Source organism: Labrus mixtus, chromosome 1 (assembly GCF_963584025.1).
Source record: "Labrus mixtus chromosome 1, fLabMix1.1, whole genome shotgun sequence".
NCBI classification, from domain to species: Eukaryota; Metazoa; Chordata; class Actinopteri; order Labriformes; family Labridae; genus Labrus; species Labrus mixtus.
In genome coordinates, this window is record NC_083612.1 from 14215792 (window position 1) to 14239922 (window position 24131).

A 24131-nucleotide genomic window follows, 5' to 3' on the forward strand; every position below is an offset into this window, starting at 1 on the left:
CCCCCCTAATGGTCTGGGGCCCCAAGCAGTTGCCTGCCTCGCCTGTTGACAAGCAGCGCCTCTGCTAATGTAGTAAATGTAAAATGATTGTTTTGGAGAGATGGGGTGGTTACATGGGAAACAGTTCTGCTCTGCACCATCTGTTGAGTCACACAAACCTAATTACTAATGTCCTCCGTGCCCACTTATCCAGACATGCGTATGTAGCGTTATATAAGACCTGGTGGAGAAGGGAAAGTAACCTCAGTCACTGTCATTTGGTCACAAACACCACAGAGCGATATGTTTTCCAGAACCTTCAGTTCAGCCCTGCACATGGTACACAGCATGCACGAGTACTACCACACCAACCAAATGGTAAAACCTGAGGGCAATAACAACATGATGCAAGCGTCCTCAGTGTGGGCCTTAGGACCATATCCTGTTATGGATGGTCTGAGAGCAGACTGGTGCTGCCAGTCTGACGCTGACCACAGCCTCCCACTCCTCACCGGTCTGAATCACTGTTTACTTAGACAGGAAGGCCGTCCACTTCACAACATCATCATCTGCTGCTGCTCAATGTCTGTGACTCGCTTGTGGCTTTGGCGAGGGGGGGCGTTGTGTTTTCCCCGACGGCCAAGTTTCTAAAAGCAGACACAAGTTAAAACCAAAATCTTGGAGGAGTCGGGCGCAGCCTCGGAAACCACACTAACTCGCAGCCGTCTGACTTTGGAGCATCATACACATCCAACTGCTGGAAAAAACATCGCCCAATTCAATCAGAGTACAAACTAATTAAGAGCAGATCCTGTTTGAGATGAACTCTGTGTGAATGAGAGGCAAAAACAGAGGCAAACAAGTTGTTTTCTTAAAATCAATAGGAATAATTCAATCTGAGAACCCTGAGGTGTTTTTCAATGTCCAGGGAAACGCTAGAAAGTGAAGTTTGCAGACAGATTTCTTAGAAATCTCAGAAACTGGATGATTAATTAATGGCCAGATTCCATACAGAACTTAATCATTTATGTTCCCCTTCCCTTCATTCATAAATTAAAAACTCCTAAAATCACCAAAGTACAGCATTGAAGCGGGATCTGCTTGTTTCTGAATCACCTTAATTGGCCAGGTTTTACTCACATACGAAGACTTTGACTCTGGTTTTACAGTTATTTCTGGCACAGGCAGAAAAATTGATAAATACAATACAATAATAAGTGTCAGATTTTAGTACCATATTAATAAACAAATGAAGATAATCTATACCTGCAAGATTATTTTTTCTTCTTTATGGTTTATTTTGGTCTTTTTTATGGAATCAGGGAGAGAGAGAGAGAGAGAGAGAGAGAGAGAGAGTGGGGAATAACATGCTGGAGGCGCCACAGGTCAGATTCGAACCCGGGCCGCATGCTTGGAGGACTACATCCTCTGTACATGGGGTGTGCCCTAACCGTTACACCACCGGGGCCCCATTTGAGAGGCTTTTTAGGAATAATTTTGCCTCTAATGTGCACCTGCTAAACCTCTCAATATGATTACCAACCCAGGCAAAACATGTTTCCTCTTTCCTCTTCACATCACACTGACCCAGAAAGAGCCAAGAAATCTAAAACCAGGAAGTGTTACAAAAGGTGTTTATATAGTTTTCAACTGCATTTAGATATAAAGGTGAAAACATGTCAAACAAAGCCTAAAGTCAAGGTACTGAGAACTATATTCACAATGTGGTTTCTGCACTGCTTCACTTTCATCAGGTTGGCATCGTGTTGCCTCTCTCTCCCTGAGTCCAGACCCAGCCACGGCCACACTGTGGTGCAGTTTCCGCTCTAACATCACCAGGCGGGGGTGAGTGTGTTTCCTGCTGTAGTAGTGAGTATAAATTTAGAGTTTTATGTGAATTGGACGGGGGTGGGACAGACACATGCTTGTGTTGGTGAAGAGAGGAATGTAACCTACTTTTCTGTCAACAAACTTGTGTTTGTGCGGCCGGCGTGAGACAATGAGGCTGAGAAAGTGTGTGAAAAGAAACGATGTTGGTTGAAAACATGTGTCTAGTGTTGACCATTTCAGTTGCAAGTTGGTGTAATTGGGGAAAGATGACGCAGTTAGGAATTCGGTAAACAAAGATCAATCTTGGAGCTTTGTTCTTCCAGCTCATTGATCACAGTTAATTAAATTCACCTGATCAGGTAATCAGGCTAGATGGATGTGATGAAAAACAAGCAGAAAAGAGGGGCTGTGGAATTTGTTTTCACACCCTAAATGTTTTGTGAGTTACAGAGACTTTGCAGGTTTTCATTTAAACCAATTAAAGTGGTAAGACTAAATATATAATTATTCCTCTCTGGTTGTAGGTGCGACCCCAGCGGGTGTAAAAGTGTTAAAGCAATGAGCGGATCAAGGAGCACATTTGCCCATCTGGTCTCTGCTGACACCTAGTGGACTGAGAGAATCAATACAGTTTGTATAGTTAATTATCTATCCATCAGAGGTGGGGTTACACCCTGGAATAGTCGCCAGTCAATATCAGGGCTGACAGGTAGAAACAGACATTCACATCTATAGGAAAAATGTCACTAATTAACCTAACGAGCATGTCTTTGGACTGTGGGAGGGGGCCGGAGAACCCAGAGGGAACCCACTCATCCACAGGGAGAACATGCAAACTCTGCGCATAGAGGCTCCTGTCTAACTGTGAGGCAACAGCGATAACCACTGCACGGCCTTCATTTAACATATGGGCCTGAAATGTGGTGGTTTACACCATTTTATATGCAAGAAAATGCGTTTTACATTTTGACATAAAAGCGTGCAAATTCTTCAGTTCATACAAACCATTAGATCAAATCCACAGCTCAGAAGGTGTACCAAGACCAGGAAATATAAAAAAGAAACCAGTTTGCTTTGCTTTTATTATTAACAGTACAAACAGCACAGGGGGGTTCAGGTGTAAGTAGTGCATAGAGGCCTCTTAAAATATTTCTTCAACAAATATTTAAATGCTGTGTTTGGTGGGGGTCAAGTTTGTCACTTACTGTAATCCATTCTGAATGTATCCGAACCCCAGACAAACGGTCAGTTAAGCTTAAACAACATTCCTGCTCTATAGCATTCAACACTAACAGGGCAGCAACAACATATATTAACACTTAATGTTAAAGAAAATACAGCACCCAGTTCTCCTTCGGGTCATTGTCTGACGACTGTAAAAGTGTCTTTGAGGATTTCCTTCTGCTGTCAAGGAAGGGCTAGAGTTTGTCATCACAGGTTGATAGTGGGATGTAACCAGCATTTGATGATTTAGTCCATGTCTTTGGTTTGTGGTGATCTTGGCAATGGCAGATTTAAGGGTCATAAAAGAGTTTTTGCAAGTTTTATTCCATTAACTGAAGATCCCACATTCTCCATTAAGCCAACCATTTTCCAAAGCGTATTACAGTTTGAGAGATTTTTAAACAGATTTTGAAATGATTTGTTCCCATACAGACCTTTCCTACTGCAGCGTAGGTGAACAGATACACGTGTCATCACACAAGTGAAGACACAAAAGGACTCAAGCTACCAGATGACTACATCTACAAGGCATGTTCTGTAAACAAAAGCAGAAAAGTGACAACAGTCTCTAATACTTTTGGAAACAATTTAAACAAATAAAGATTGAAGATAATCTTAGTTGTTCCAGACACCTAATTTAATTTCTATTTGAAGTGTGTTTGACTTCAGAACATTCACCCTAAAACTAAAAGGATTTCCGTTGCAAACATGCTGCAAACTTGGACATTGTGATTTTAAAATAAAACCTTATGTGAAAAACATGCTCGGAAAAAAAGGATTCTCCAGATAGGCAACAAACCGTTTTTAAGTCATGTCTATTATCTATATCTAAGTTTAAACTGTTCATTTGCCAAATCAATTAGCACTGTCAACTGCTTTATCATGAAGCAAATCTCCCCCTGTTTGGAAATCTTATTTCTCTTCCCTCACCTTGTCTTTCTGGTTCTCGCCTGAAATGATCATTGAAATCACATGCACTTTGGAAAATGGTCAGCAGTAATGTAACATATAGTGGATATCTAGTGAATTGGCTATAAACGTACAAAAACACCTGTACGGTCCATTAATACAGCAGACATACTTGGGGGGTCCTACGTTCTTTTAGCAGGTTTGGCGATCAGCTGCCTCTCTCTCTCAAGCTCCTTCTCACGTTGCTGCTCCTTCTCCAGCGCCTCCTTCTGCTTCTGCTGCTGCAGCTTCAGAGATCTTTTCTGGGAGAACACAACAGACAACATTTAATCAGTAATAGAATATTTAGTTTGCATCCAATCTACCATAATGTCCTCCATTCCTTTAAGTTTTCCATTTGACATAGATAAGAGGTACCTTTAGTTTAGTTGTCTTTTCGTGGAGCATTATCATCTCTTTCCTTATGTTCACCAGTTTATTGTGGTAAACCTTCGCCTCTGTAAACTAAGGACAGCAAATTGGATTAGAAATCATTCCTCCTGCCTGATGAACAGAACACAAATCAATATAGAGTAGAAAATTAGATTATGGTTCAGCCTGAACATACCAGTGAATTGAGGTCCAGTAAGCCGTTACATTCTCGAAACTTTGTGACTTCTTGGTCCAGAGTGTCTAATAATACCAGCTGATTTTGTCTGGTAAAAAAGGGATGAAATAAATGTCATAAAGTGCACTTTTAACCAACAACTTTACTTGTTTTGGCATCTACTTAGTAAATAGGCAGAAAGATGACAGTTTTTAATATTTGTGACAGAAAGCTAATTTTTAACATGACGTTAAATGTACAATCGAACGGCAAATTTATTATAAGTGAAAGGTTTTCATGGACGGACACAAAGCATTGAAGCATAAAAGCTACTGGTGAACATGTCCGTCCTGTTCTTCTCGTCATATGACTCTCCGTGCCACATTTGTTTACTGAAAACTGCAGTCTGTGTATGTCAACATGTTTGTGTGAATCACATTTCTGAAAGCTGTGCGGGTAAAGACGGCTTGTTAAAAAAAAAGTGATTTTCTTCCTATTTACTTACACACCAAATCACAAAACACTTTTAAACAGTTCTTTTGTACTTTCAATTTTTTTTACCTTAATGTATATGAGATCGTTCTCAATAAAAACATAATAAAGGAGAATTTCTAAGCAAGTTTGTGTGATTTCAAGTTTTCAGGGCAATGCTTACGTGAGCTCTTGTAGGGCTCGTTTAGAGTTCTGTAGATCAGGTAGATAGTGAGAGAGTAATCCCTCTGTGAGTTTGTCCACTGCTTTCTTATCTACAAACACATTCTCTACAGGGGATGAGCCCTCAGGCAGTGGTTCTTGATGTGCCAACTCTTGATCTGAGAGAAGGAGATAAGAAAGATGCACAAAGCATTCATGTCACAAAAAAAAGCCTTTGATAAATAAACCAAATGTCATTGTTATTGGTGGTCTGGTGACAGCAACTTTAACTTCAAAAAGGACTTTACTAAAACGTTATCATGGCATGCTTGAAATCCGAGAGGCTACCTTTCATCTTCTCTAATATGTCTGCCGACTATTAAGATGCAGGACTGAATTGCTCTGAAACTCAACTTGCAACCCTCACTGGTGACTTCGAGAAATGGTTTAAGAAAGGAGGTAGCTGTTTTTATTGCTAGTCAAGCAACCTCATCATAATAGTCTCACCTGTAAGTGAGTACTTTGATTGAGTCATAAACTTGTTTATTTTTAGTTTCTTTGGTAACTCAAAATAACTCAATATATAATTTTCCTGACTTAAAAACACCATTAACACACAAGCCCAGTAGTCTAACCTTGATGATGTTGTTCAGATTATGTGGAGTTCAGCCGAGAGAGTCAAGCAGTTTACACTGTTCGACAAACTTCAGTATATTGACTTTTACAAGTCAAGGAAATGTAATGCTGCTATCTTGTTAAACAGGAGAGATAGTAGAGATGAGTTTGATTCCAATAGTTGTAGCATGTGAGCGTTTATGTTGTTAGACAACACAAGCCAGTTGTATCTTTGCAGAGTTGTTAATTTGGGGATTCATAAAAAATCAAAACACTTCAGATTTCGCTCAGATTTAGTTTTTCTCAATTTGAATAACACACTTTAGCTAATGCTGTTTTTGATTTGTTTTCAGGTACTTCTGTATTAATAAGCACCAAATCAAATATGTGAGAGTATTTAGAAAAAAATGTCGACATAAACTCTTAGGAAAGATATACGCCACTCTTAGTGAAATGAAAATGGTAAATAAGATAACAGTGACATGTCATGAACATGGCATAATCAACAACGTTTCTGACATTGAACTCGATAAGTACATCTTAGTCTGTGCCACTGCTGCTGCTAGATTTTCAACATTATTTTAAAACGTCACAAAGATTTGAATGTGTACCCGGGCGAAAGCTTAGACAGACATATACAACAAACTGCAAGTTGAACCTCTAACTATAAAACATTATTTTCATGTATTGTGTCCCTACTCGGACCCCGTACAAGTTAGTAATTGGTAATCTCGGGTGATGTTATTATAGTAGGCTACCCAAAAGACTAGGGCTAAAGCTGGATTTCAATTATCTATATTCAAGTTCAGGCTGGACAGGTACTGACAGTACAGTAAAGTCCAGGTTTAACATTAACATACTGTAGTGGCAATCTAACAACAAAAAAGTGCCACTGGAGGGAATTTTAAGTCATTTCCAACTCATGGTGGGTAAAAAAGGGAATGTCCGCCGTTAATTATGTTTGCAGTATTTATTTATCAGCAATCTTGAAAACACCAACAAAAACACGGGTGTATAGGCCTATACTGCATCAGACGGACAACATCTTCACACACTTAAGGTTGAAAAACTGTGTGGCTTCCACTAATTCCCTCTCCCCATTCACCTGTGTCTCCCCTTTCTACCTACCTGTAATTGCCAACTATGCCCAGGTGCGCAGGTGACGTTTGCAGCAGAAAACGTCCACACACGCACAAACCACAACACACATGAAATTGGCGACAACACATACCTTCACTTTGATGAAGTTCACTCTGGGACGAAGGTCCTTCATCTCCCATCCCCTCTTCCTCCATTTGCAACGACCCTTTCTCACCCAGACTGCCTGAAAAAAGCACCAGACAAAACAAATTATTATTCTTATTGTCATATCAAATGGTAATTATCAGTTTATTTCTACCAAAGGGTTATAACGTTATCTTATAACAACACAGGAATCTCCACGTTGAGGAAGTGTCCAGCTAGCTGCTTTATTAGTAACCACACGGTTAGCCACTCCGCAACCTGTGAACATTTAACTTCAGTCAAAACACACTTACCTGGTTTTATTTCTACTTTAAATTAAGTGTAAGGATAGGTGACTTGACTTCTGCCGACCAAAAAAAAAGCTGGAGAGAGTAGAGAACTGTACTAAAGATGTTTGTTGCTGCAGCTGACAAAAAGAAACGTCATGTGACTCCTGCGTCATCACGTGATTGCGTGACGACGCAACCAGACTCGCTACTGTTCCGGATGCGGAGGTAGCTCCTGTTCAACTACTGTTGTGACTCTGATGTTTATATTACTATTACCATGACAGTTTTACCCGAAGACTGAAACAAGTTTTTCAAATTAGGAGAACATTATAAGGTGAGTGTGCCTCGTGTTTTTATACAGACTATTAAAAGTACAAGTGATGTCTGTAGCCAAACTGAAATGACGAGATGGCTAACCTGGAACCAGCTAGCTTGTTACTGTTTAGTCCAGGCTGTTTGCTGTCGGGACTACTGAACTGAAAAAGTTTATCAGCTCGAATAGAAATGCGAGTTACCCGTGGATGTGTCTTTAACACGTGAAATCAGGAGTACGATAGCGACGTAAACGGGTTTGTTGAGATGACATTGTTGAAATTGCTGAGCTGCACTGACGTGAAACGGGCGCTGTCTGAATCCCGTTTCTCGTTTCTCTCCTCCAGGTGCTAACATGGACCTCGTCATAAACATGTGAATGATTTCCCGAGACCACACCACCTTTCAGGCAGTGCTCACCTGGGTATATAGTTGGCAAGATGTCAGGTGGGAACTTTTTGAACAGGGTGCGGTCTGCCTTCAGGAGGGCTCCGAGCGACTGGGACCTGAGCGACACGGCTCCCCTGGACTTCTCCGACGAGCTGGTGGAGGATGAGGCTCCGAAATTCAACAAGCTGAAGGTGGTGGTGTCCGGGGAGATGTCGGACTACTCTGCCGGAGCTCCGTCCAACGGAGTGGCGGTGAACACGCTGGTCGTGGCGGATGATGATGATGACTCCTTGCTCGAGTCCTCCTCCAGCATGGGCAGCCCGGGTCTAAACATGGACCCCTGTGACAGCTGCAACAAAAAGAGGGAGAGTATTAAACACAGGAGGGTGATGAAGAGGCTTGCCATTGCAGCTGTGCTGTATTTCCTTTTCATGGCAGGTGAAATAATAGGTAAGAACGTGCAAAGTTAACCCCACTCTACATTATTATTTTATCACTGCTGGCCAGAGAGGGACCATGTCTTCACTTTGTGACCGAACTGTCACAGTTATTTGGATAAAAAAAAAAGGGGGGAACCACTGTAAAGTGAAGTAAGTTTGCTTTTCTTGGCTGCTCAAACAAACCCAACTTTACAATCTCACAACAAATTAAACAGACAGAGACAATGACTTTTCATTCACTTATCAACACAGTTTAATAAACTGAACAAATTGACTATATTGACCCCTGTAAAATGTTGGTTAACACCATAAAGACATTTTCTAACCTACCCCTAGAGGTATTTTGAAATGCCTACAGATCAGGTACTCAGCAGTGCTTTATAGAGGCAGCCACTTTCCATAAATGCTATGCTTCATGTAACATCATAAAACATTAAGCTTCATGCTAAAAGGTTATTTCACACAGGAAACTGTGGCTCAATATCTTGAGAAAAGTGCAGGTTGTTTTTGTAGTTAGGTTGAAATTTGTCAGGATGACATAATGTAATCCTGTCCTACACATTGCTTGACGACCTGTATCTCTCAGCTCTACATCAAGATTGGTTTTTCTCAGTCTGCACGAAAAAGCACCCCAGGCCCTGACGATTGATTATACATGTCAAAAATCATTCAAATCTATAAAGCAGGAACCCTTAAAGCCGTCCTGCCGACTTGCTTGTGCTAACATCTATCCATGATTATTGATTCATATTCTAAAAGCACTTATATCTACTTTTCTTTATTTTTATCATGAAGATACCAAAAAGAAAACCGTGGAGCAAACTTACAACAAAATGTTAATTTCTGACTGTGCTGAAAACTATCATGTTGATATGCTTAAGACAATTGTTTTGCAGCCCATACATGTTTAAATCTCATAATATAAAGGTACTAGTTTCGTTATCCAGCTTTTCTTAATGAAAGACGAGGACCAGAACAGAATCACGTTTTTGCACAAAGTGTGTGACAGTTCACCCCCGTATTAATTAAGATGTCATTCCCCTTTGGATATATGAGTACATACACTACTTCTGTTAACCATTTCCACAAAATTCAATCATTGCCTACTAAGGAATAGTAAAAAAAAAGTAATGAACCTGTTGCCCCAAGGACCATCTGTCAGTTAAAATAAATATAAAAAAAAACCTTAGCATGAACTTTGCTGCTGATGTATTTCTGCCACACGCATCTCGGCATGTGTTGTGTATCTTAAATCTGTCCCTCCACAAATTGCTCATATTGATATAAAGAAGATTTTTTAATCAAGTTTTTGTTTTCCTTTCAGGTGGTTACGTATCAAACAGCCTAGCCATCATGACCGATGCTGTGCACATGCTAACAGATGTGGTGGGCATTTTGTTCTCTCTGCTGGCCCTCTGGCTCTCCACAAAACCACCCACTAAAAGGTTCACCTTCGGGCTGCATCGTCTTGGTATGTCTCCTATTTCAGAAGCCTTCTCATTTTTTTTTTGCAATTGCCCTTCCTATTCTCCACTGCTTCCTTCATGTCTGAGGAAGCAGACTTCTGTTTTTTCAGCAGATGAGTCATGTTTGAGGATGAAAGTGTGTGTTCAGCAGTGTTCAGACAAGATCAGATCTCAGAGAGGATACTTTAGATTCAGTTGGACAGTCAGGGAGAGATTCAGATTATTGATATTTCTGCAAAAAAGTACACAGCCCCATTGGCTGATACTCTGCACTGTCACAAATATTATAACTTTATTGAACAGCCAGAGTGTGTGTAGTTTCCACTAGTTGAGTTTACCTTTGTTGTGTAACATTGGTGTGTAGATATAGTAGTCTACAAAATACTGCTTTTACAACCTGCCACTATTTATTACTGAGACCCACAATGTTGCAGAATGTCTGCAACCACTCAGATAAAGAAGTACCCATTATTTATACTCAAATGTAGAAAAGAGCTTTTACTTCAGTTTTATATACAGTACATATATCTACAAAGTTTCCTGTTCCTGTTTCCCGTTTTAGTCCTGCCAGTTAAAATTCAGGTTTTCTCCCAGCCTCTATACTTATTCAACTGATTCTGATTTCCTGACCCAGAGGTGGTATCTGCGGTGCTCAGTGTGATGCTCATCTACATTTTGACGGCCATACTGCTCTATGAGGCAATTCAGAGGACGGTACACCAAGACTTCGACATAAACGGAGATGTCATGCTCATCACTGCAGCTGTGGGGGTGGCTGTCAACCTCATGTAAGTGAAATGCTGACAAGTAAATATCTATTTAGAGAAAAACTGTGAGTGGCTCAAAAAAGAGAAGTGCAGTTTGATGTTAGTGCTGACAGCTAATCTGTAAGTGTTTGAGTCAGCAAAAATGTAACAATTGAGTCCAAAGTACTGTTTATTATGTACTCTATAGCTTTATGTTTTGTAATGTTTGACCACAACAGAAGGTAGGTGAATAAATGACAGGACTCACTGGGCCTCATTCACCATTATCTTCTTAAGAATTTTCTTAAGATTTTTCTATCGTTTTTCTTCAGAAGATTTCTAATAAGACTCTCTGTCAGATTAACCAACATGTTCCTAACTGACTGAATTGTTCACAGAAGTGTTATTATCTTACCTACTTGTGATCGTAAGTTGAAGGCTCGTGCCTGTTGTTCCCAATTAGCATAGGTAACCGCACACTAATTCCGAAGATGATGTAGGTGGAGCACCCGACTCCTAACGGAGAAGAATCTTTAGTAGTTCTGAAGTGGAGATATTGCTGCAGAAGGTCAGCAGCAAACAAGTAATGGTACACAGGATACACATGGGATGAAATAAACATAAATAATGTTTGTGAATTGACGTGTTGTGTGAATGTTATTTATTTTGAAAGCAACAGATTTGTATGATCATAAAATATGTATTTAATACTTTATTTTATTAATTATGAAACGAAATATTGTAATGGGCTGCACGGTGGTGCAGTGAGCAGGGCTGACGCCTCACAGCGAGGAGGTTGCTGGTTCGAATCCGCTCCCCTCTGTGTGGAGTTTGCATAATCTCCCTGTGCATGCGTGGGCTCTCTGGGTAGCTCCGGCCTCCTCCCACAGTCCAAAGACATGCTCGTTAGGTTTTAAGTGGTGACTCTAAAACTGCCCATAGGTGTGAATGTGAGTGTGGCTGGTTGTCTGTCTCTTTATTTTAGCGGTGTGATTGACTGCCGAACAGTGCAGGTTGTACTCCGCCTCTCGCCCCAATGACAGCTGGGATCGGCTCCAGACCCCCCGCAAACCCCAAAGGGGAAAAAGTGGTTTAGATAATGGAAGGATGGATGGAATATTGTAATGTAGAAACCTTTCTTTCTGCCCGAGCCGTTCTGCACTCAAGAGTGTGTAAGAGTGCTCAAGTGTTTGTAAATTCTGTTCTTACCTAAGAAGAAATCCCACGTGATCAAACATTGGGGAATCCCAGAATCTTCTTAAAGAGTTCATAGGTAGGATTTAAGATCAAATTTGTTATTCAGAACGATTGGTGAATGAGGCCTATAGACTGCAGTTTTTCAGAATGTGAATTGAAAAGAACTCGTGAAATCCTCAAATAAGTCTTTGTTTTCTTGTGTCTTTAGAATGGGTTTCTTGTTGAACCAGGATGGTCACCTCCACTCTCACGGCCACGGTCACTCTCACGGCCACGGTCACTCTCACGGCCCTCCAGCTCCCTCCGGTTCAGCTGGGTCGGGTCAGCAGCATAGGCAGCAAGGCAGCCTGGCTGTAAGAGCCGCATTCATCCACGCTTTGGGGGATCTCCTCCAGAGTGTCGGGGTGCTCATAGCTGCCTACGTTGTCCGCTTCAAGGTACCCTGCCGTTTTAAAGAAACGCTTACTTGCGGTTTACTTTTCATTTGAATTCTCTGAAGTGTTGTTACGCATTTGTTAAACATTTCTGTAGCTATGGAGAATATTTATTAATCTGTATTGTGCTTGACTCCTGACTTTAAAACTTTAGTTTTTTACTTACCTGTAATATATTAAAGACTTATATTCATCAACTTGTAATCATTAATTATAAAATAAAATATTGACAGATCTTACATCTACATATATTCTTAGCTAACGACAGCTGTAAACCACATAGTCCTTGTCATTTTCCAGTAAAGTATTTGCACGTGATTGTTGAACTTAATTGGCGGCCTCTGGGTTAGAAATTTGATTAACTAGCAACATGGTCGAGAAATGTTAAAGGCTCTCAACAAATCAAATATCTATTATAGAATCAAGTTGTGCTTAAAGCGAATTTAAAAATAACTTTGCCTGTAGCTGATGTGATGTAACCCCCTGACTTTACAGCCGGAGTTTAAGCTGGCAGACCCCATCTGTACCTACATCTTCTCTGTTCTGGTCCTCTGCACCACTTTCCGAATCATACGAGACACAATAGTCATTGTGCTGGAGGGTGAGTCTTTGGTGACGCTGTGCTTTCAGATTATCATGTTTTTAATAAGTGTTCAGTGATAGATGGTTTTGATTTTGTTTTGTTGTGTCAGGCGTTCCAAGACACCTGGACACTCTGCGAATCAGAGAGGACCTGCTGAAACTGGAGGACGTCCAGTCAGTGGATGAGCTGAATGTGTGGGCGCTGACAGCTGACAAGACTGCAGCTTTAGTGCATCTCCAGCTCAGTGAGTAGCGGCCACATATCCAAACAATCAGTGATGCTCAGTATTAAGTCTTCAAGCTGCACTGACATATGAGGCATAGACTTCTCATATTTATGTTTGTCAAGCTCCACTTTGTTCTCAAGAAGGAACTGTTTGGTCAGTTCTACACTTGAAAGTGTAATGAAACGTTTAAAAGAAGCAGCAGCAGTTTCACTACAGATGTGGGCATGTTATTAATCCAACCAGTGGTAGTCAGGGGTTACAGAAAGCAAACATCTAAATGAAACTAACCTCATCCAAAAAACATCCTCCCAATTTCATACTACACACCAAAATGTGCACATTTTATTTTAATATTTTGTGTGTTTTAATATTTGAGACATCCAAATAACAGCATATACTTAAAACTCATTTCAACATGTTTCCCTCTATATATTTACTTACATGTTTGTGTTCACAGCACCCTCTAGTGCCAACAACTGGGAGGAGGTCCAGGCAAAGGCCCGCCACCTGCTGCTTCACACCTACGGCCTCACGAGGGTCACAGTTCAGATCCAGACTCACAGACAGAGGCTGGTACGTAGCTGTGTACACTGCCAGCAGTCCAGCGCCTGAAGACAGACTCGCGCTTACACTGACTTCCACAGGCGGCAGAGAGCACAGCACACGGAAAGGACTAGATGTCGCACAGCAGATCACAGCTTGGTGCTATAGAAGGAGCCTCAGCATGTTTTCATTAGGGGGAAAAAGACAGGTGCCAAAGGACGGAAAAACTTCAGATGCATATTTCTGATAAAAGGGTCACTTCATCCTTCAGGGACTTTATGCAAAGCTATGCGGGTGGAGTTTGAACGGTTCAAGTGTCAGCTTAGAAGAATGAAAAAAAAAAACATGCTCTTAATTCACCATTAAAGCCTATTCCAACAGGTTCCTTTTTTTCTATTTCACTGTTTTGATTTTTCACACTGCTTTTTTTTGATTTGATGTAAATTTGACTTGTTACTAGCTTGAAGACTGTAAACTAAGATCGTGTTATTGTACTAAGAATTTAAGCTAATAAACAGGTACCTCATGTCATCTGATAACTGTGGTCACATTAAATATAAGCTGTACTCACTCACATGAAGAGTGTCACTTCAGTCATCTCATCAAATGCACTAAACCATTAGTATTCTTCAGCAAAGGTCTCTTGTAAGGCAGGGTTTTAGATTTTGTTTTGTTAGTTGATTTTGGCCGTACTGACCCACACTTAAACTACCGAAACTTTAAACTCTCACATCTAACTCTAGCATGTTTTTAACTACGTTGTTGAAGATAACTGACAATCAAAGTGTGACCGACTTTGAAGAAGAATGAATTCTGTTTGTTTTCAGCCTTACTCTCGTTACACTTTTTTTTCATATCAATGATTGACAGTATGATCATGCAGACAGGTTGGAGACAGTTGCAGTATCTCAGAGTTGCAGTGTTTTGCAGGAGAGAGATGTGAGTTGAACTCTGCCAATAAAGTTGTTCACAGAGTTTCTCTGTCAAGTGTTGAGAGGCTGTGGTGGGTTTAAGGATAAACCTTTCCACACCTCTGATGTTAATCATCAAGAGAAATCAGGAACTAGAGTATTGTTTTTGTTTTAAAATAAAGTATTTAATCTGTTGTTTCTGCCTGTCAGTATCTTGGTTTGTTTTTCCTGAACGCATTTGTGTAGTGAAGTTTGTTCTAAAAATCCCATCTTTTTCCACATTTACACGATCCATCTAAACTAAACTAAATTAATAAATATTAGTATAAATGTGAATAATAAAAAAACAGAATTTGTAAGCTGATGTGTGCTGGATATGTAGTCCCACTTTTCATCACTAGGTGGTGCACTACTACAATAGCTGAGAAATACCTGTCATGACAGGCTCCTTTTTGATAAGATAGGGTGTATCTTTTATAGTTTGCACTATATTTCCCTGTTTAGCAGCTTTAACCCCTTCAATGATGGCGCTCATATGGGCTAGAGAGAATCATCAAACACGTCTTTCTGATACTCAAGTTTTCCATCTATTACTGGAAAATGGAAAACAAGTATGTTCTATACATTATAAACATTGAAAAACTAGTTTGCTCAAAAAGACACGACTTAAATTTACCAAATCGATCTTTTAACATACCGTTTAATGTGTGTTTACTCGTGTTTTGGGCAATAATTGACTAAATATAAATATGAATAAAATAGAGCGTGCTGCATATGAACTTACAACATCTTAGACATAACCTATTTAGTCCTTTCACCCCAAACAATATTCATAATCAAATTGAGGCCGTATCAAAGGTTCACTATTACAAAGCATGAGTAAAATGGGAGTGTCCCGGTTTCCAGGCAACCGCCGCCTTAACACATCGATCCAGAGGCAAAGCGAGCAAACTCCTCTGTTTGTATTTCAGCAGAGACAGAAGGTTTACAGCATCCACCTGACTGCCCAGCCTCACTTTAGAGTGCCATAAACTGCTGTAATGACCCCTCAGTCACATGTGGACAACCCTACATGAATATCAAATAGAGATACAGTATGTCTATTTATTATATTTATTTTTGACTTCTGTGACTACAAGTGAAAACTCCATCTTTCATGTCTCATGCTCTTATGTGAGTAACACCTTCATCACTTACAGTCCATGGTCACATGGTCTGTGACCCGGTCACGTACACAAATTCCGACACCACGCACTATATCCTTCCTCTTCTGTCATTGTTTCTCGAAATAAGTTACAGTGACTTGATGAGTGAAACTTATAACTGTAGAATGGCGGCAGAATAATGTATTAGAAACTATAAAATGTAGTAGCTGGAGATCCAGGGCTTGTTCATGGTACCTTGTGTTTATTTTCTTCAAAGCTATGAAATGTGACTGTGACTCTGAACGCGTTAAAAACCAGATGTAAACTTATACAAATGAATCAAGCCTGTAATAAGGAGTGATTTAAACTGTAAACTCGATGCAAACCAAACATGCGTGTATGTGAGACCAAAAAGGAGAATGTTTTCCTTTTTAAAAAAAGCAGCTTCAACACACCAGGAAGCAAAAACAGTGCCTCTCCCTCTTGTCGCAGCCTCCTAACATTTCCTGGTTACTGTTTAATAATTGAAGAGAAATCCTCTCACATTCATTTGTGAGGCAAACAGACCCACAGGCTGTAAATGCCAGACAGTGCCACGGTCAGACACTTTAGTAGGAAGGAGGGTTTTCTAGTGGGTTTTTTTCCTCTCTTCTCTTCAGAGACACCAAATGGACGTTAAAAGGATTGTCTCTGATTATAAAACACAATGGGAGGGGTACATCCATAAAGTAAGCTGATGAGTGCATTCGCTCATTGTTTTGATGGCAGTAATTGCTTTATTGCTGTCCTAGAAAGGCAACATCCAATCACATTCATGTCTGCGAACAAGAAACAAGCATTTCCTGGATACACTTTTTAAATACCATGTGAAGAATAAAAGAGCACAAGACAAGTTGTTCTTGGTGGGCGTCCCCTGATAGACCGTGAGTGAAACATGGATGACCTCATTGAGTCTTTTACTTCTGATTATAACTTCAGTTGCAAACAGCAGCAAAGTCCATATGGTAGCTATTTTTTTTGGAGCTTTCAGTCATTGCAGATATCTTCATAAGCAGTAGGAGTTTGATCTGCTCAAATGATCAATGCTCAAATATACACACATATCCAATTGCACTGCGTCTTTGCCAGATCTAACCGTCGATGAGGATCATGTGGGACCGTCAGGGTTGAGGCCTTGCTCTTTTGTTAGTTAAATACAAAGATTGTAAATAACCTTCTTCTTTATAGCAGCCTGTAAACACTTGTACCTCACTGAGGAAAGGCAACAACAGATCTGATAACATGCAATGAAACACCTATAAAAGTATGTTTAATGATTAATATATACCAGAAATAGCCTCGGTAAAACTTGAAATCTGACATTCCTCTTCTTAAATGAAAAGCTGAGGTTACAATTATTAATTTAAAAACTGGGGGAAAAGACAGAATATACAGAGGGCCTACATAAAAAGCTAGGAGACTAGAAATCAGCTCAGACTCCGAGACTAAAGCCAGCAGAGGGTTAGATTAGCTCCCAAGCCCCTCCCCACCGGATCGTGGGTTGGCGGCCTGCCAGAACAACCCCCCCACACCCCCTCCCCTCCCCACCGGATTGCTGATGGACGGTCTACCTCCCCCCACCCCCTTGCTCTCTATCCCTCTTCCTGCATCTTATCCCATCTCTCCCCCTATCCCTTTCCAAGCCCGGCGCAGTCTAGGCCTGTGAAGACTGTTTCGTCATGAGCCGGGGATCCGGCCGAAGATTTCTGCCTTTTAATAAGACAGTTTTTTCTTACCACTGTAACTTTTGCTGCTTTGCTAAAGTGCTCATGATGGATAGGCCGGATCTTTGTAACATAACAATGAGTAAGGTCTTTTACCTGCTTTTTGTAATGTTAAAAGACAAAGAGTAAGGTATTTTACCTGCTTCTTGTAAAGTGTCTCGAGATAACACTTGTTATGAGTTGACGCTATACAAATTAAAGTTGATTGATTGATTAGCTTAGCTTAGCCCATCTTTGTGTAGCTTAAAGAACAGCAACGGTGAAGCAGCCTGGCTTGTGTCTACCTTTTACACTAAAAGGAAATAAAAAGAAAAAAAAGAACAATGACTTGGCTTATACAATAATTTATTAACACTATACAGTCCATTACTTTCACATTTAGTTTTGTTTTTTTACATTTATTTGTACATTTACATCTACTGTGGTAGCGTCTGAGATTCCTGTTGAACAAAACACCACAACTTGCTCAATGAAAATATACATCTCTCAAGTTTTCATTACAACGACACAGCGTTTTTTTTTTCCACAAAAAGCGATATGAGTATTTAAAATCCTTGGTTTTCTATTGTTGTGAATGGCTGACGTTGAGCTGGGCCACAACAGAGTGAGTGAAACCCCAACAGTGGAGCAGAAGCATTTCCGCACACTGAGTGTCAAAGTGTCATAGTTTGTGCGGAAAGGATTCTGTTAGACTGATGGGGGGGGGCAGGAGAAGAACTCAGACTGTGGATCTTTGAAGCAGATGCTTGCCTCCTTTTCTCACTTGTAGAGACTCTTCACCAACTCCAGCTCCTCCACTGGTTTCCACTGCTGATTGATGGTGATGAGCTGCAGCAAAATGTCAGACAAAGAAAATCAAGCGTCTTTTGATCTCTTTGCAAGTGTTACAGCTAAAAGGTAACATGATTAGCAGCATTATGGCCTGCATGTGGCAACATAAACATTTCAACACTGAATATGATTACTTTCTTACTGGCTCAGCAGATTTCAGCTGCACGGTAAAGGGATCTGCTTTTATTTTAATTTCCAATAAGAACAATATGGGGGTTTCAATAACTACCAAAATCGTTATGTAATGATCAAAATGTTAGAAATTACCTTTTGGGGTTTTGATGGGTCCAGTCTCTCCCATGGTTCTGGGTTTTTGGTCTTATTCAAACTACAACCAATGATTGAAAATATCTAATTATTATTGAAATACTTCCTACAAAGTCAGATTAGGCATAAAAAAAAAAAGTACAACTTCATGAATTTCAATAATAAAATAAATAGTATAATATAATATAATTTGATCAAAGACACTCACATAACATCAGGTTTAGTCAGCAGAAAGTAGATTGCAGCAGAAGTGGCTCCTGTCGCGGCAAAAGTCATGAACCCAATCAGAGGGATCAGCTGGAACAAATGTGTAAAAATATGAAATATAAATAATAATAATATAAATATAAAATCTACATAATCACTACGTTATGCTTATTTCCCCCCCTGCAAATCCAGTGTGCTATACAATGACTTCTAACAATGACTTCTGTAAAAATATAAACGGCTCACCTCCTTTTTCTTCCTTAACATTTGGAAAAAACCAGCCATTTCGTTATTTTCTCAAATACCTTTGGAAAAAAATAACATTTCAATTTAATGATGCTCAGAGTCCATGCAGTGAATGAAAGTCAACAAGTCCTACAGGCATCTGTGTGCAGCAGGTCTCACCTGTTGTTGCTGAGAAGTCCTCGATGTCTGTTAGTGCAGCATCCTGTGAGTCGGCTGATGTAGGCTGGATGAAAGGTAGTACGAGGTGAGAGGCACGTAGACAGAATTGCATCAGTGGAGGTCAATATATCGACGGATCCACTTCTCCATCTGCTGATGATCAATACATTTTCTGAGTGAGCAGCGCCCTCTTGTGGCCACATTTTAGAACTGAAAGTCAACAGCTGGGACACAGTATGCTCAACAGTGACCAAAAAGAACAACAAGAGAAAACACCAGACAAAAAGGTCAAGTGATATTTTTATTTATTTATACATCATTGTATAACTATACAATAATAAAACGCAGAAAACATTTATCATATGTGCTTTGTCATCTGGGAGGTTTTTGATATGTGTTGATCTGTTGGGCGGTGAGAGAGGGACTCATTTTGCTGAGGGACCGGAGGAAGTATGTGTGTTTGATGTCAGAAGCCTCCATCTTCTCCTCTTGAAGCGCCAACAGAGCAGCCTGGAAAACAAAGGTAGGTATTCGGTTACTACATTAGTTTGTTTTCGTCATCATGTAGGATCAGGATTACACTTTGCATTATGTACTTTAAATGTAGGAACGATGGCCTTCTTGTGTGAATGTGCGCTCTCTAATTTTACCTCTTTACACAGATTTTGCAGGTCAGCTCCAGAGTAAAGCTCCGTCTTTGCAGCCAGCTCCTCATGGCACACATCGGCACACACGGGCATTGACTTTGTACACAGCTTCAGGATGCAAAGACGAGCCTGGATACAGAGGAGGACACATATTATTACAGTTTAAGTTTAGCAAATAGAAAGTCCCGAAACCATTTCATCTTGATTTGAACTTATACTCTCCCAAGGTCAAGCTGGATCTCTAGCAAGAACAGCTCGTTATGATCTGATATCTTCTTTGAAAACATACATTTTCAGAGTTGAAAGTGAATAATCTCATATTTGGACAGATATGCTCTGGTGTTTTGGAAAAATAAACTTTAGCTTCCGGTTTCCCGTCATGTTTTTGGGTACCTCTGCATTAGCTTCCATTTATGAGTATCCGGATAGCTGATAAAAATTCAGATCATTCTTAAAACGTTTTTTACATTTGTGAAGTAAACTTATTCAAGCAACTTCGTCAAACTGATATGCTTGAAAGAATAGTTCAAGATTTTTGGAAATACCACAGTCTGTTATCTTTTTCTTCTCATATTTGTATACCTATAAGATGGATAACTTACCTGCTGGTCAGGTGGTGGGACATAGATGATGTGGTCCAGCCTGCCAGGTCTGAGGAGCGCGCTGTCTAAACTTTCAGGTCTGTTTGTGGCAGCTATAACCATCACTTCTTTGTTACATACTTCCTGGCAGTCCAACTGCAAATAGGGAAAAAAAATAAATTCAAAAAGTAAAATGAAATCACCTCTAGCTGATCATACTGTATGTTTGTGTAAGGCAGTATGATTAGTAGGGTTTTAATAATTTCTGACCTTTTCCTGTCTGTGATCGTCCTCCACTCCCTCTGCCTGGAGGATCTTCTCCGTCCCTCTCCTCTCCAGCGTCTTCAGGCCGACTCCATCCATCTCATTCAGGAGGACTGATAAAAGTCGGGTCTGTACGCCATGAGCTGTCTGACTGTTTGACCGGGAGCCAATCAGAGAGTCAATCTCATCAAGGAACAGGATACAGGGAGCACAGGCCCGGGCTTGAAGAAACAGCTACATGCAGACAGACATTGGCAGGTGTTCACGTGTGAGACGGCAAAGAGGACCACAAACACAGCTGACATTCAGAAACACCACAGAGCGATAAGATGCAACACACCTGTGCTAAAGCCTTCTCTGAGTCTCCGACAAACGGAGAGTAGAGATCAGCGCCGCTAACAGACAGGAAGGCGCAGTGAGACGAAGTGGCTGCAGCCCTGACGAGGGTTGTCTTCGCACATCCTGGAGGTCCGTAGAGCAGCACGCCACGAGGCCGACTCAGACCCAGGCGAACAAACGCCTCGGGGTACTTCATCGGCCATTCAATACTCTTTCATGTGCAGGAGGAAGGCGGGACAGATGGGAAACAATTAAAATCAATACAATCCGAGGCTACAAGACAATGTACGACTAAACATGCCTGAGTGACATCTATTCTTATTTGATTTGCCATTATTCAAGCCCCGCCACTTATTTACCTGTCTCAGTTTGAGCTTGACTTCCTCGAGTCCTCCTATCTGCTCCCAAGATATTGGAGATAGATCCGTCCTGCCCAGGCTGCTCCTCAGGCAGGAGGGACGCACCGACTTCAGAGCCTCCTGGAAGTGCTTCAGACCCACCACCTGCTCTCCTGAACCCTGCAGACAACAATTAGAAAAAAAAAAAAAAACAGGAGTGATGACAGTCACGTTTATGCCCGGCAGCAATTTAGAATAATTCAGTTTACTCTGTTCGACCAGGATAAACCAATCAGTGTCAATACTGCTTTTCATGGAGTCCTTGATACATATATAAAACACACAGTGCACTAAATGCTGCTTGAATTAATAAGATTCAGTTCTCACAAGAGCAAAGCTTGACTATGACTACATGCATAAATAATGCACTCGAACCTTACAGTAAGAGCAACATTTCAGTTTTTACCAGCCAAACGTGCCTTTGTGTATACATTGTTTAGGGAATGCAAGTGCATCCTGTTACATACACGGTCAACAACATCAGTACACATGCATCACACCACACTTCCAACACTACTTCATATTGCAAGCCACAACTGAAACACAATTTGTAATACACTAACAAATGTTGGATTGCCAACCAGCATAAGACTTTTCCTGAGCTGCTAAATGAAGCTTAAATTTGAATTTTCTGAACCCCCGTATGTGACCTCGATATATCTAAATATAATTTGGTACATGGAAATATAAAGGGAAATGAATCTTTGCCCATAAGTAATACAATTATTCTGTTTCGTTTTCTATTCGACACTTTGCTTGATTGCTTTATTTACCTTTGAGTTCTCCCGTATAGCATGCATGGCAGCCTCTCTGCACAGGGCGCCGAGGTCCGCTCCTACATAACCTGTTGTCTTCTGTGCAAGCTCTGTCATGTCTACACTGGGACACACAGGAATCCTTGCACACAGAACAGTCAAGATGTCTTTTCTCTGCTGCAAGGTGGGAGCGCCAATGATAACCTGAAGGCAAAATAAAAAAATAAAGCCTCACAGATTTATTTTCAGTTTAAATAACATAAGTACTAAAAACACATTGCGTCATCTGTACCTCTCTGTCGAATCTCCCGGGCCTGCGCAGTGCAGGGTCCAAGCCGTCCGGCCGGTTGGTGGCTCCGACGATGAGGAATCGATCAGACTGATTAATCCCGTCCATCAGCGTGAGCAGCTGAGCCACCAGGCGGTTCTCTGGGGCTGATGAGCCGCTTCTCCTCGGACACAGAGAGTCTAACTCATCCAAGAAGAGCACACACGGCCCCTCTTCAGCTGCACATCGAGCTCGCTCAAACACGGAACGCAACTTCTCCTCACTTTCACCTGGCCGTGATCCCACCACCTGAAATCATCATTCTTGATTAACATTGACAACATAGAAGGAAACTGTACAAACACTTTGTTGACACCTTTTACCATAGTCTATTGTGCAAAGAAATAATCAAAGCCTTACTCTGATGTGTAAAAATGCCACTAAGAATAGGCAATTCCTCCTTGAGAATAAAGCATTTTCATTTAGCCAACAATATATAAAATAACACTTCAGTTATAGTAGGAAATAGAGTTACAAAGAGAATCAACTTTAGTTGTTATTCTGTTATGGGAAATTGGATTAAAAGTGAGTGCTTTGAGGTGTCTGGTATTAATAACTGGATTAGCATAAAAATAAATACATTCACTTTGTCTTTCAAAAACTTCTGATGTAACATTTTTTAGTAAAATGACTTCATCATAAAAGCACGAAAATGTGCTTAATGTGGTAGCACATAAAATGGATTATAATAATGTAGTGCAAACACATAAATTATATGAAAATATGAAAGGATGTCATCAATAGTTTTTACCTCCGGGCCTCTGACCACCACCAAGCTTGCGCCGACCTCCCCCACTACTCTGCGGACCAGCAGGGTCTTGCCCACACCCGGAGGACCCACCAGTAGCACACCTCGAGGACATGATACACTAAGAGAGCTCAGGGTGCCTGGATAGTGCAGGGGAAGCTGCAGCATCTCTTTTAGGGAGGCACTCACCTGAAATACAGCAATAAAGCAAATCACTGAGAATAGGAAATCATCATTTGAACACTTGTGAAATAATTGCATCGATGCATTTGCCAACCTGCTCCAGACCCCCCAGTGGGACGGCGTCCTGGCTCTTCAGCTGGCTCCTGTGATGCCTGTCTGTCTGGATGTCCACTATCTCCACACCAGTTTTGGATGTGATTAATCCAGCGGTGGCAGAATCTGGAGTGATGCTTTCAATAACGACACATCTAATCTCTGTATCAAAATCCTCCAGGTTTATCACATATTTCTCATGGACATATACACCTTTGAGCATGTCTTTAACAAGCTCATGAACAAGGCCAGGAGGAGTGTGTTTCCTAAAACCAACACTCTGGACCACCGCAGTTATTCTAACACTTTTGAGTTTGGGACAGGGTACAGATGAGAGCTGGGAAGGCTCCAGGTTCAGATGTGTGGGCGGATGAGAGAGAAGACCAGGAGATGAACATTTCAAGTCCATCTGCAGAAAGCCCTCAGCAAGGTCAGGCCGGGGCCAGGCGGTGCACAGACAGCTCCCCCCGGGTACAGACACCTGTACGGGGGAGCCCAGACTCAGACCCAGCGATGACATCAAGCCTGGACCCAGTCTGCATCTCTGAGAGCCCCGGTCTGATGGATCCACCGACAGCAGCCTCAGAGACATCCTCGCCCATAAGCAGCTACTAGCCTCCCCTGACAGCAATACAGACA

At 41.0% G+C, this 24131-nt stretch overlaps 4 protein-coding genes across 5 annotated transcripts; 1 reads left to right on the forward strand and 3 right to left on the reverse strand.

The window, feature by feature from the left end:
- Positions 1-2870: 2870 nt before the first annotated feature.
- bloc1s6 (biogenesis of lysosomal organelles complex-1, subunit 6, pallidin) lies at positions 2871-7121 on the reverse strand. The gene is made up of 5 exons (XM_061033683.1): positions 7008-7121; positions 5184-5340; positions 4550-4637; positions 4360-4446; positions 2871-4244 (listed from the first exon to the last, which is right to left on the reverse strand). Exons 1-5 carry the CDS (start codon positions 7069-7071, stop codon positions 4125-4127), a joined length of 516 nt encoding a protein of 171 aa, XP_060889666.1. The 5' UTR covers positions 7072-7121; the 3' UTR covers positions 2871-4124.
- A 346-nt stretch (positions 7122-7467) lies between these two features.
- On the forward strand, positions 7468-14733 carry slc30a4 (solute carrier family 30 member 4). Of its 2 annotated transcripts, XM_061033666.1 has the most exons (9): positions 7468-7624; positions 7950-8442; positions 9757-9903; positions 10533-10686; positions 12050-12082; positions 12113-12278; positions 12771-12876; positions 12968-13102; positions 13542-14733. In XM_061033666.1, exons 2-9 carry the CDS (start codon positions 8043-8045, stop codon positions 13694-13696), a joined length of 1296 nt encoding a protein of 431 aa, XP_060889649.1. In that variant the 5' UTR covers positions 7468-7624; positions 7950-8042; the 3' UTR covers positions 13697-14733. The 2 variants fall into 2 exon arrangements, with proteins under 2 accessions (XP_060889649.1, XP_060889635.1); XM_061033652.1 differs by having other exon boundaries at positions 7469-7624; positions 12050-12278.
- Positions 14734-17774: 3041 nt separating this feature from the next.
- On the reverse strand, positions 17775-19261 carry c1h15orf48 (chromosome 1 C15orf48 homolog). The gene is made up of 5 exons (XM_061033711.1): positions 19157-19261; positions 18998-19056; positions 18753-18841; positions 18545-18605; positions 17775-18274 (listed from the first exon to the last, which is right to left on the reverse strand). Exons 2-5 carry the CDS (start codon positions 19034-19036, stop codon positions 18206-18208), a joined length of 258 nt encoding a protein of 85 aa, XP_060889694.1. The 5' UTR covers positions 19037-19056; positions 19157-19261; the 3' UTR covers positions 17775-18205.
- A 183-nt stretch (positions 19262-19444) lies between these two features.
- Positions 19445-24109, reverse strand: afg2b (AFG2 AAA ATPase homolog B). Its single transcript, XM_061033698.1, has 10 exons — positions 23494-24109; positions 23220-23405; positions 22433-22717; positions 22159-22344; positions 21347-21505; positions 20989-21198; positions 20655-20882; positions 20406-20540; positions 19807-19932; positions 19445-19666 (listed from the first exon to the last, which is right to left on the reverse strand). The coding sequence occupies exons 1-10, from the start codon at positions 24082-24084 to the stop codon at positions 19529-19531; spliced, it is 2244 nt and encodes a 747-aa protein (XP_060889681.1). The 5' UTR covers positions 24085-24109; the 3' UTR covers positions 19445-19528.
- Positions 24110-24131: the final 22 nt, after the last annotated feature.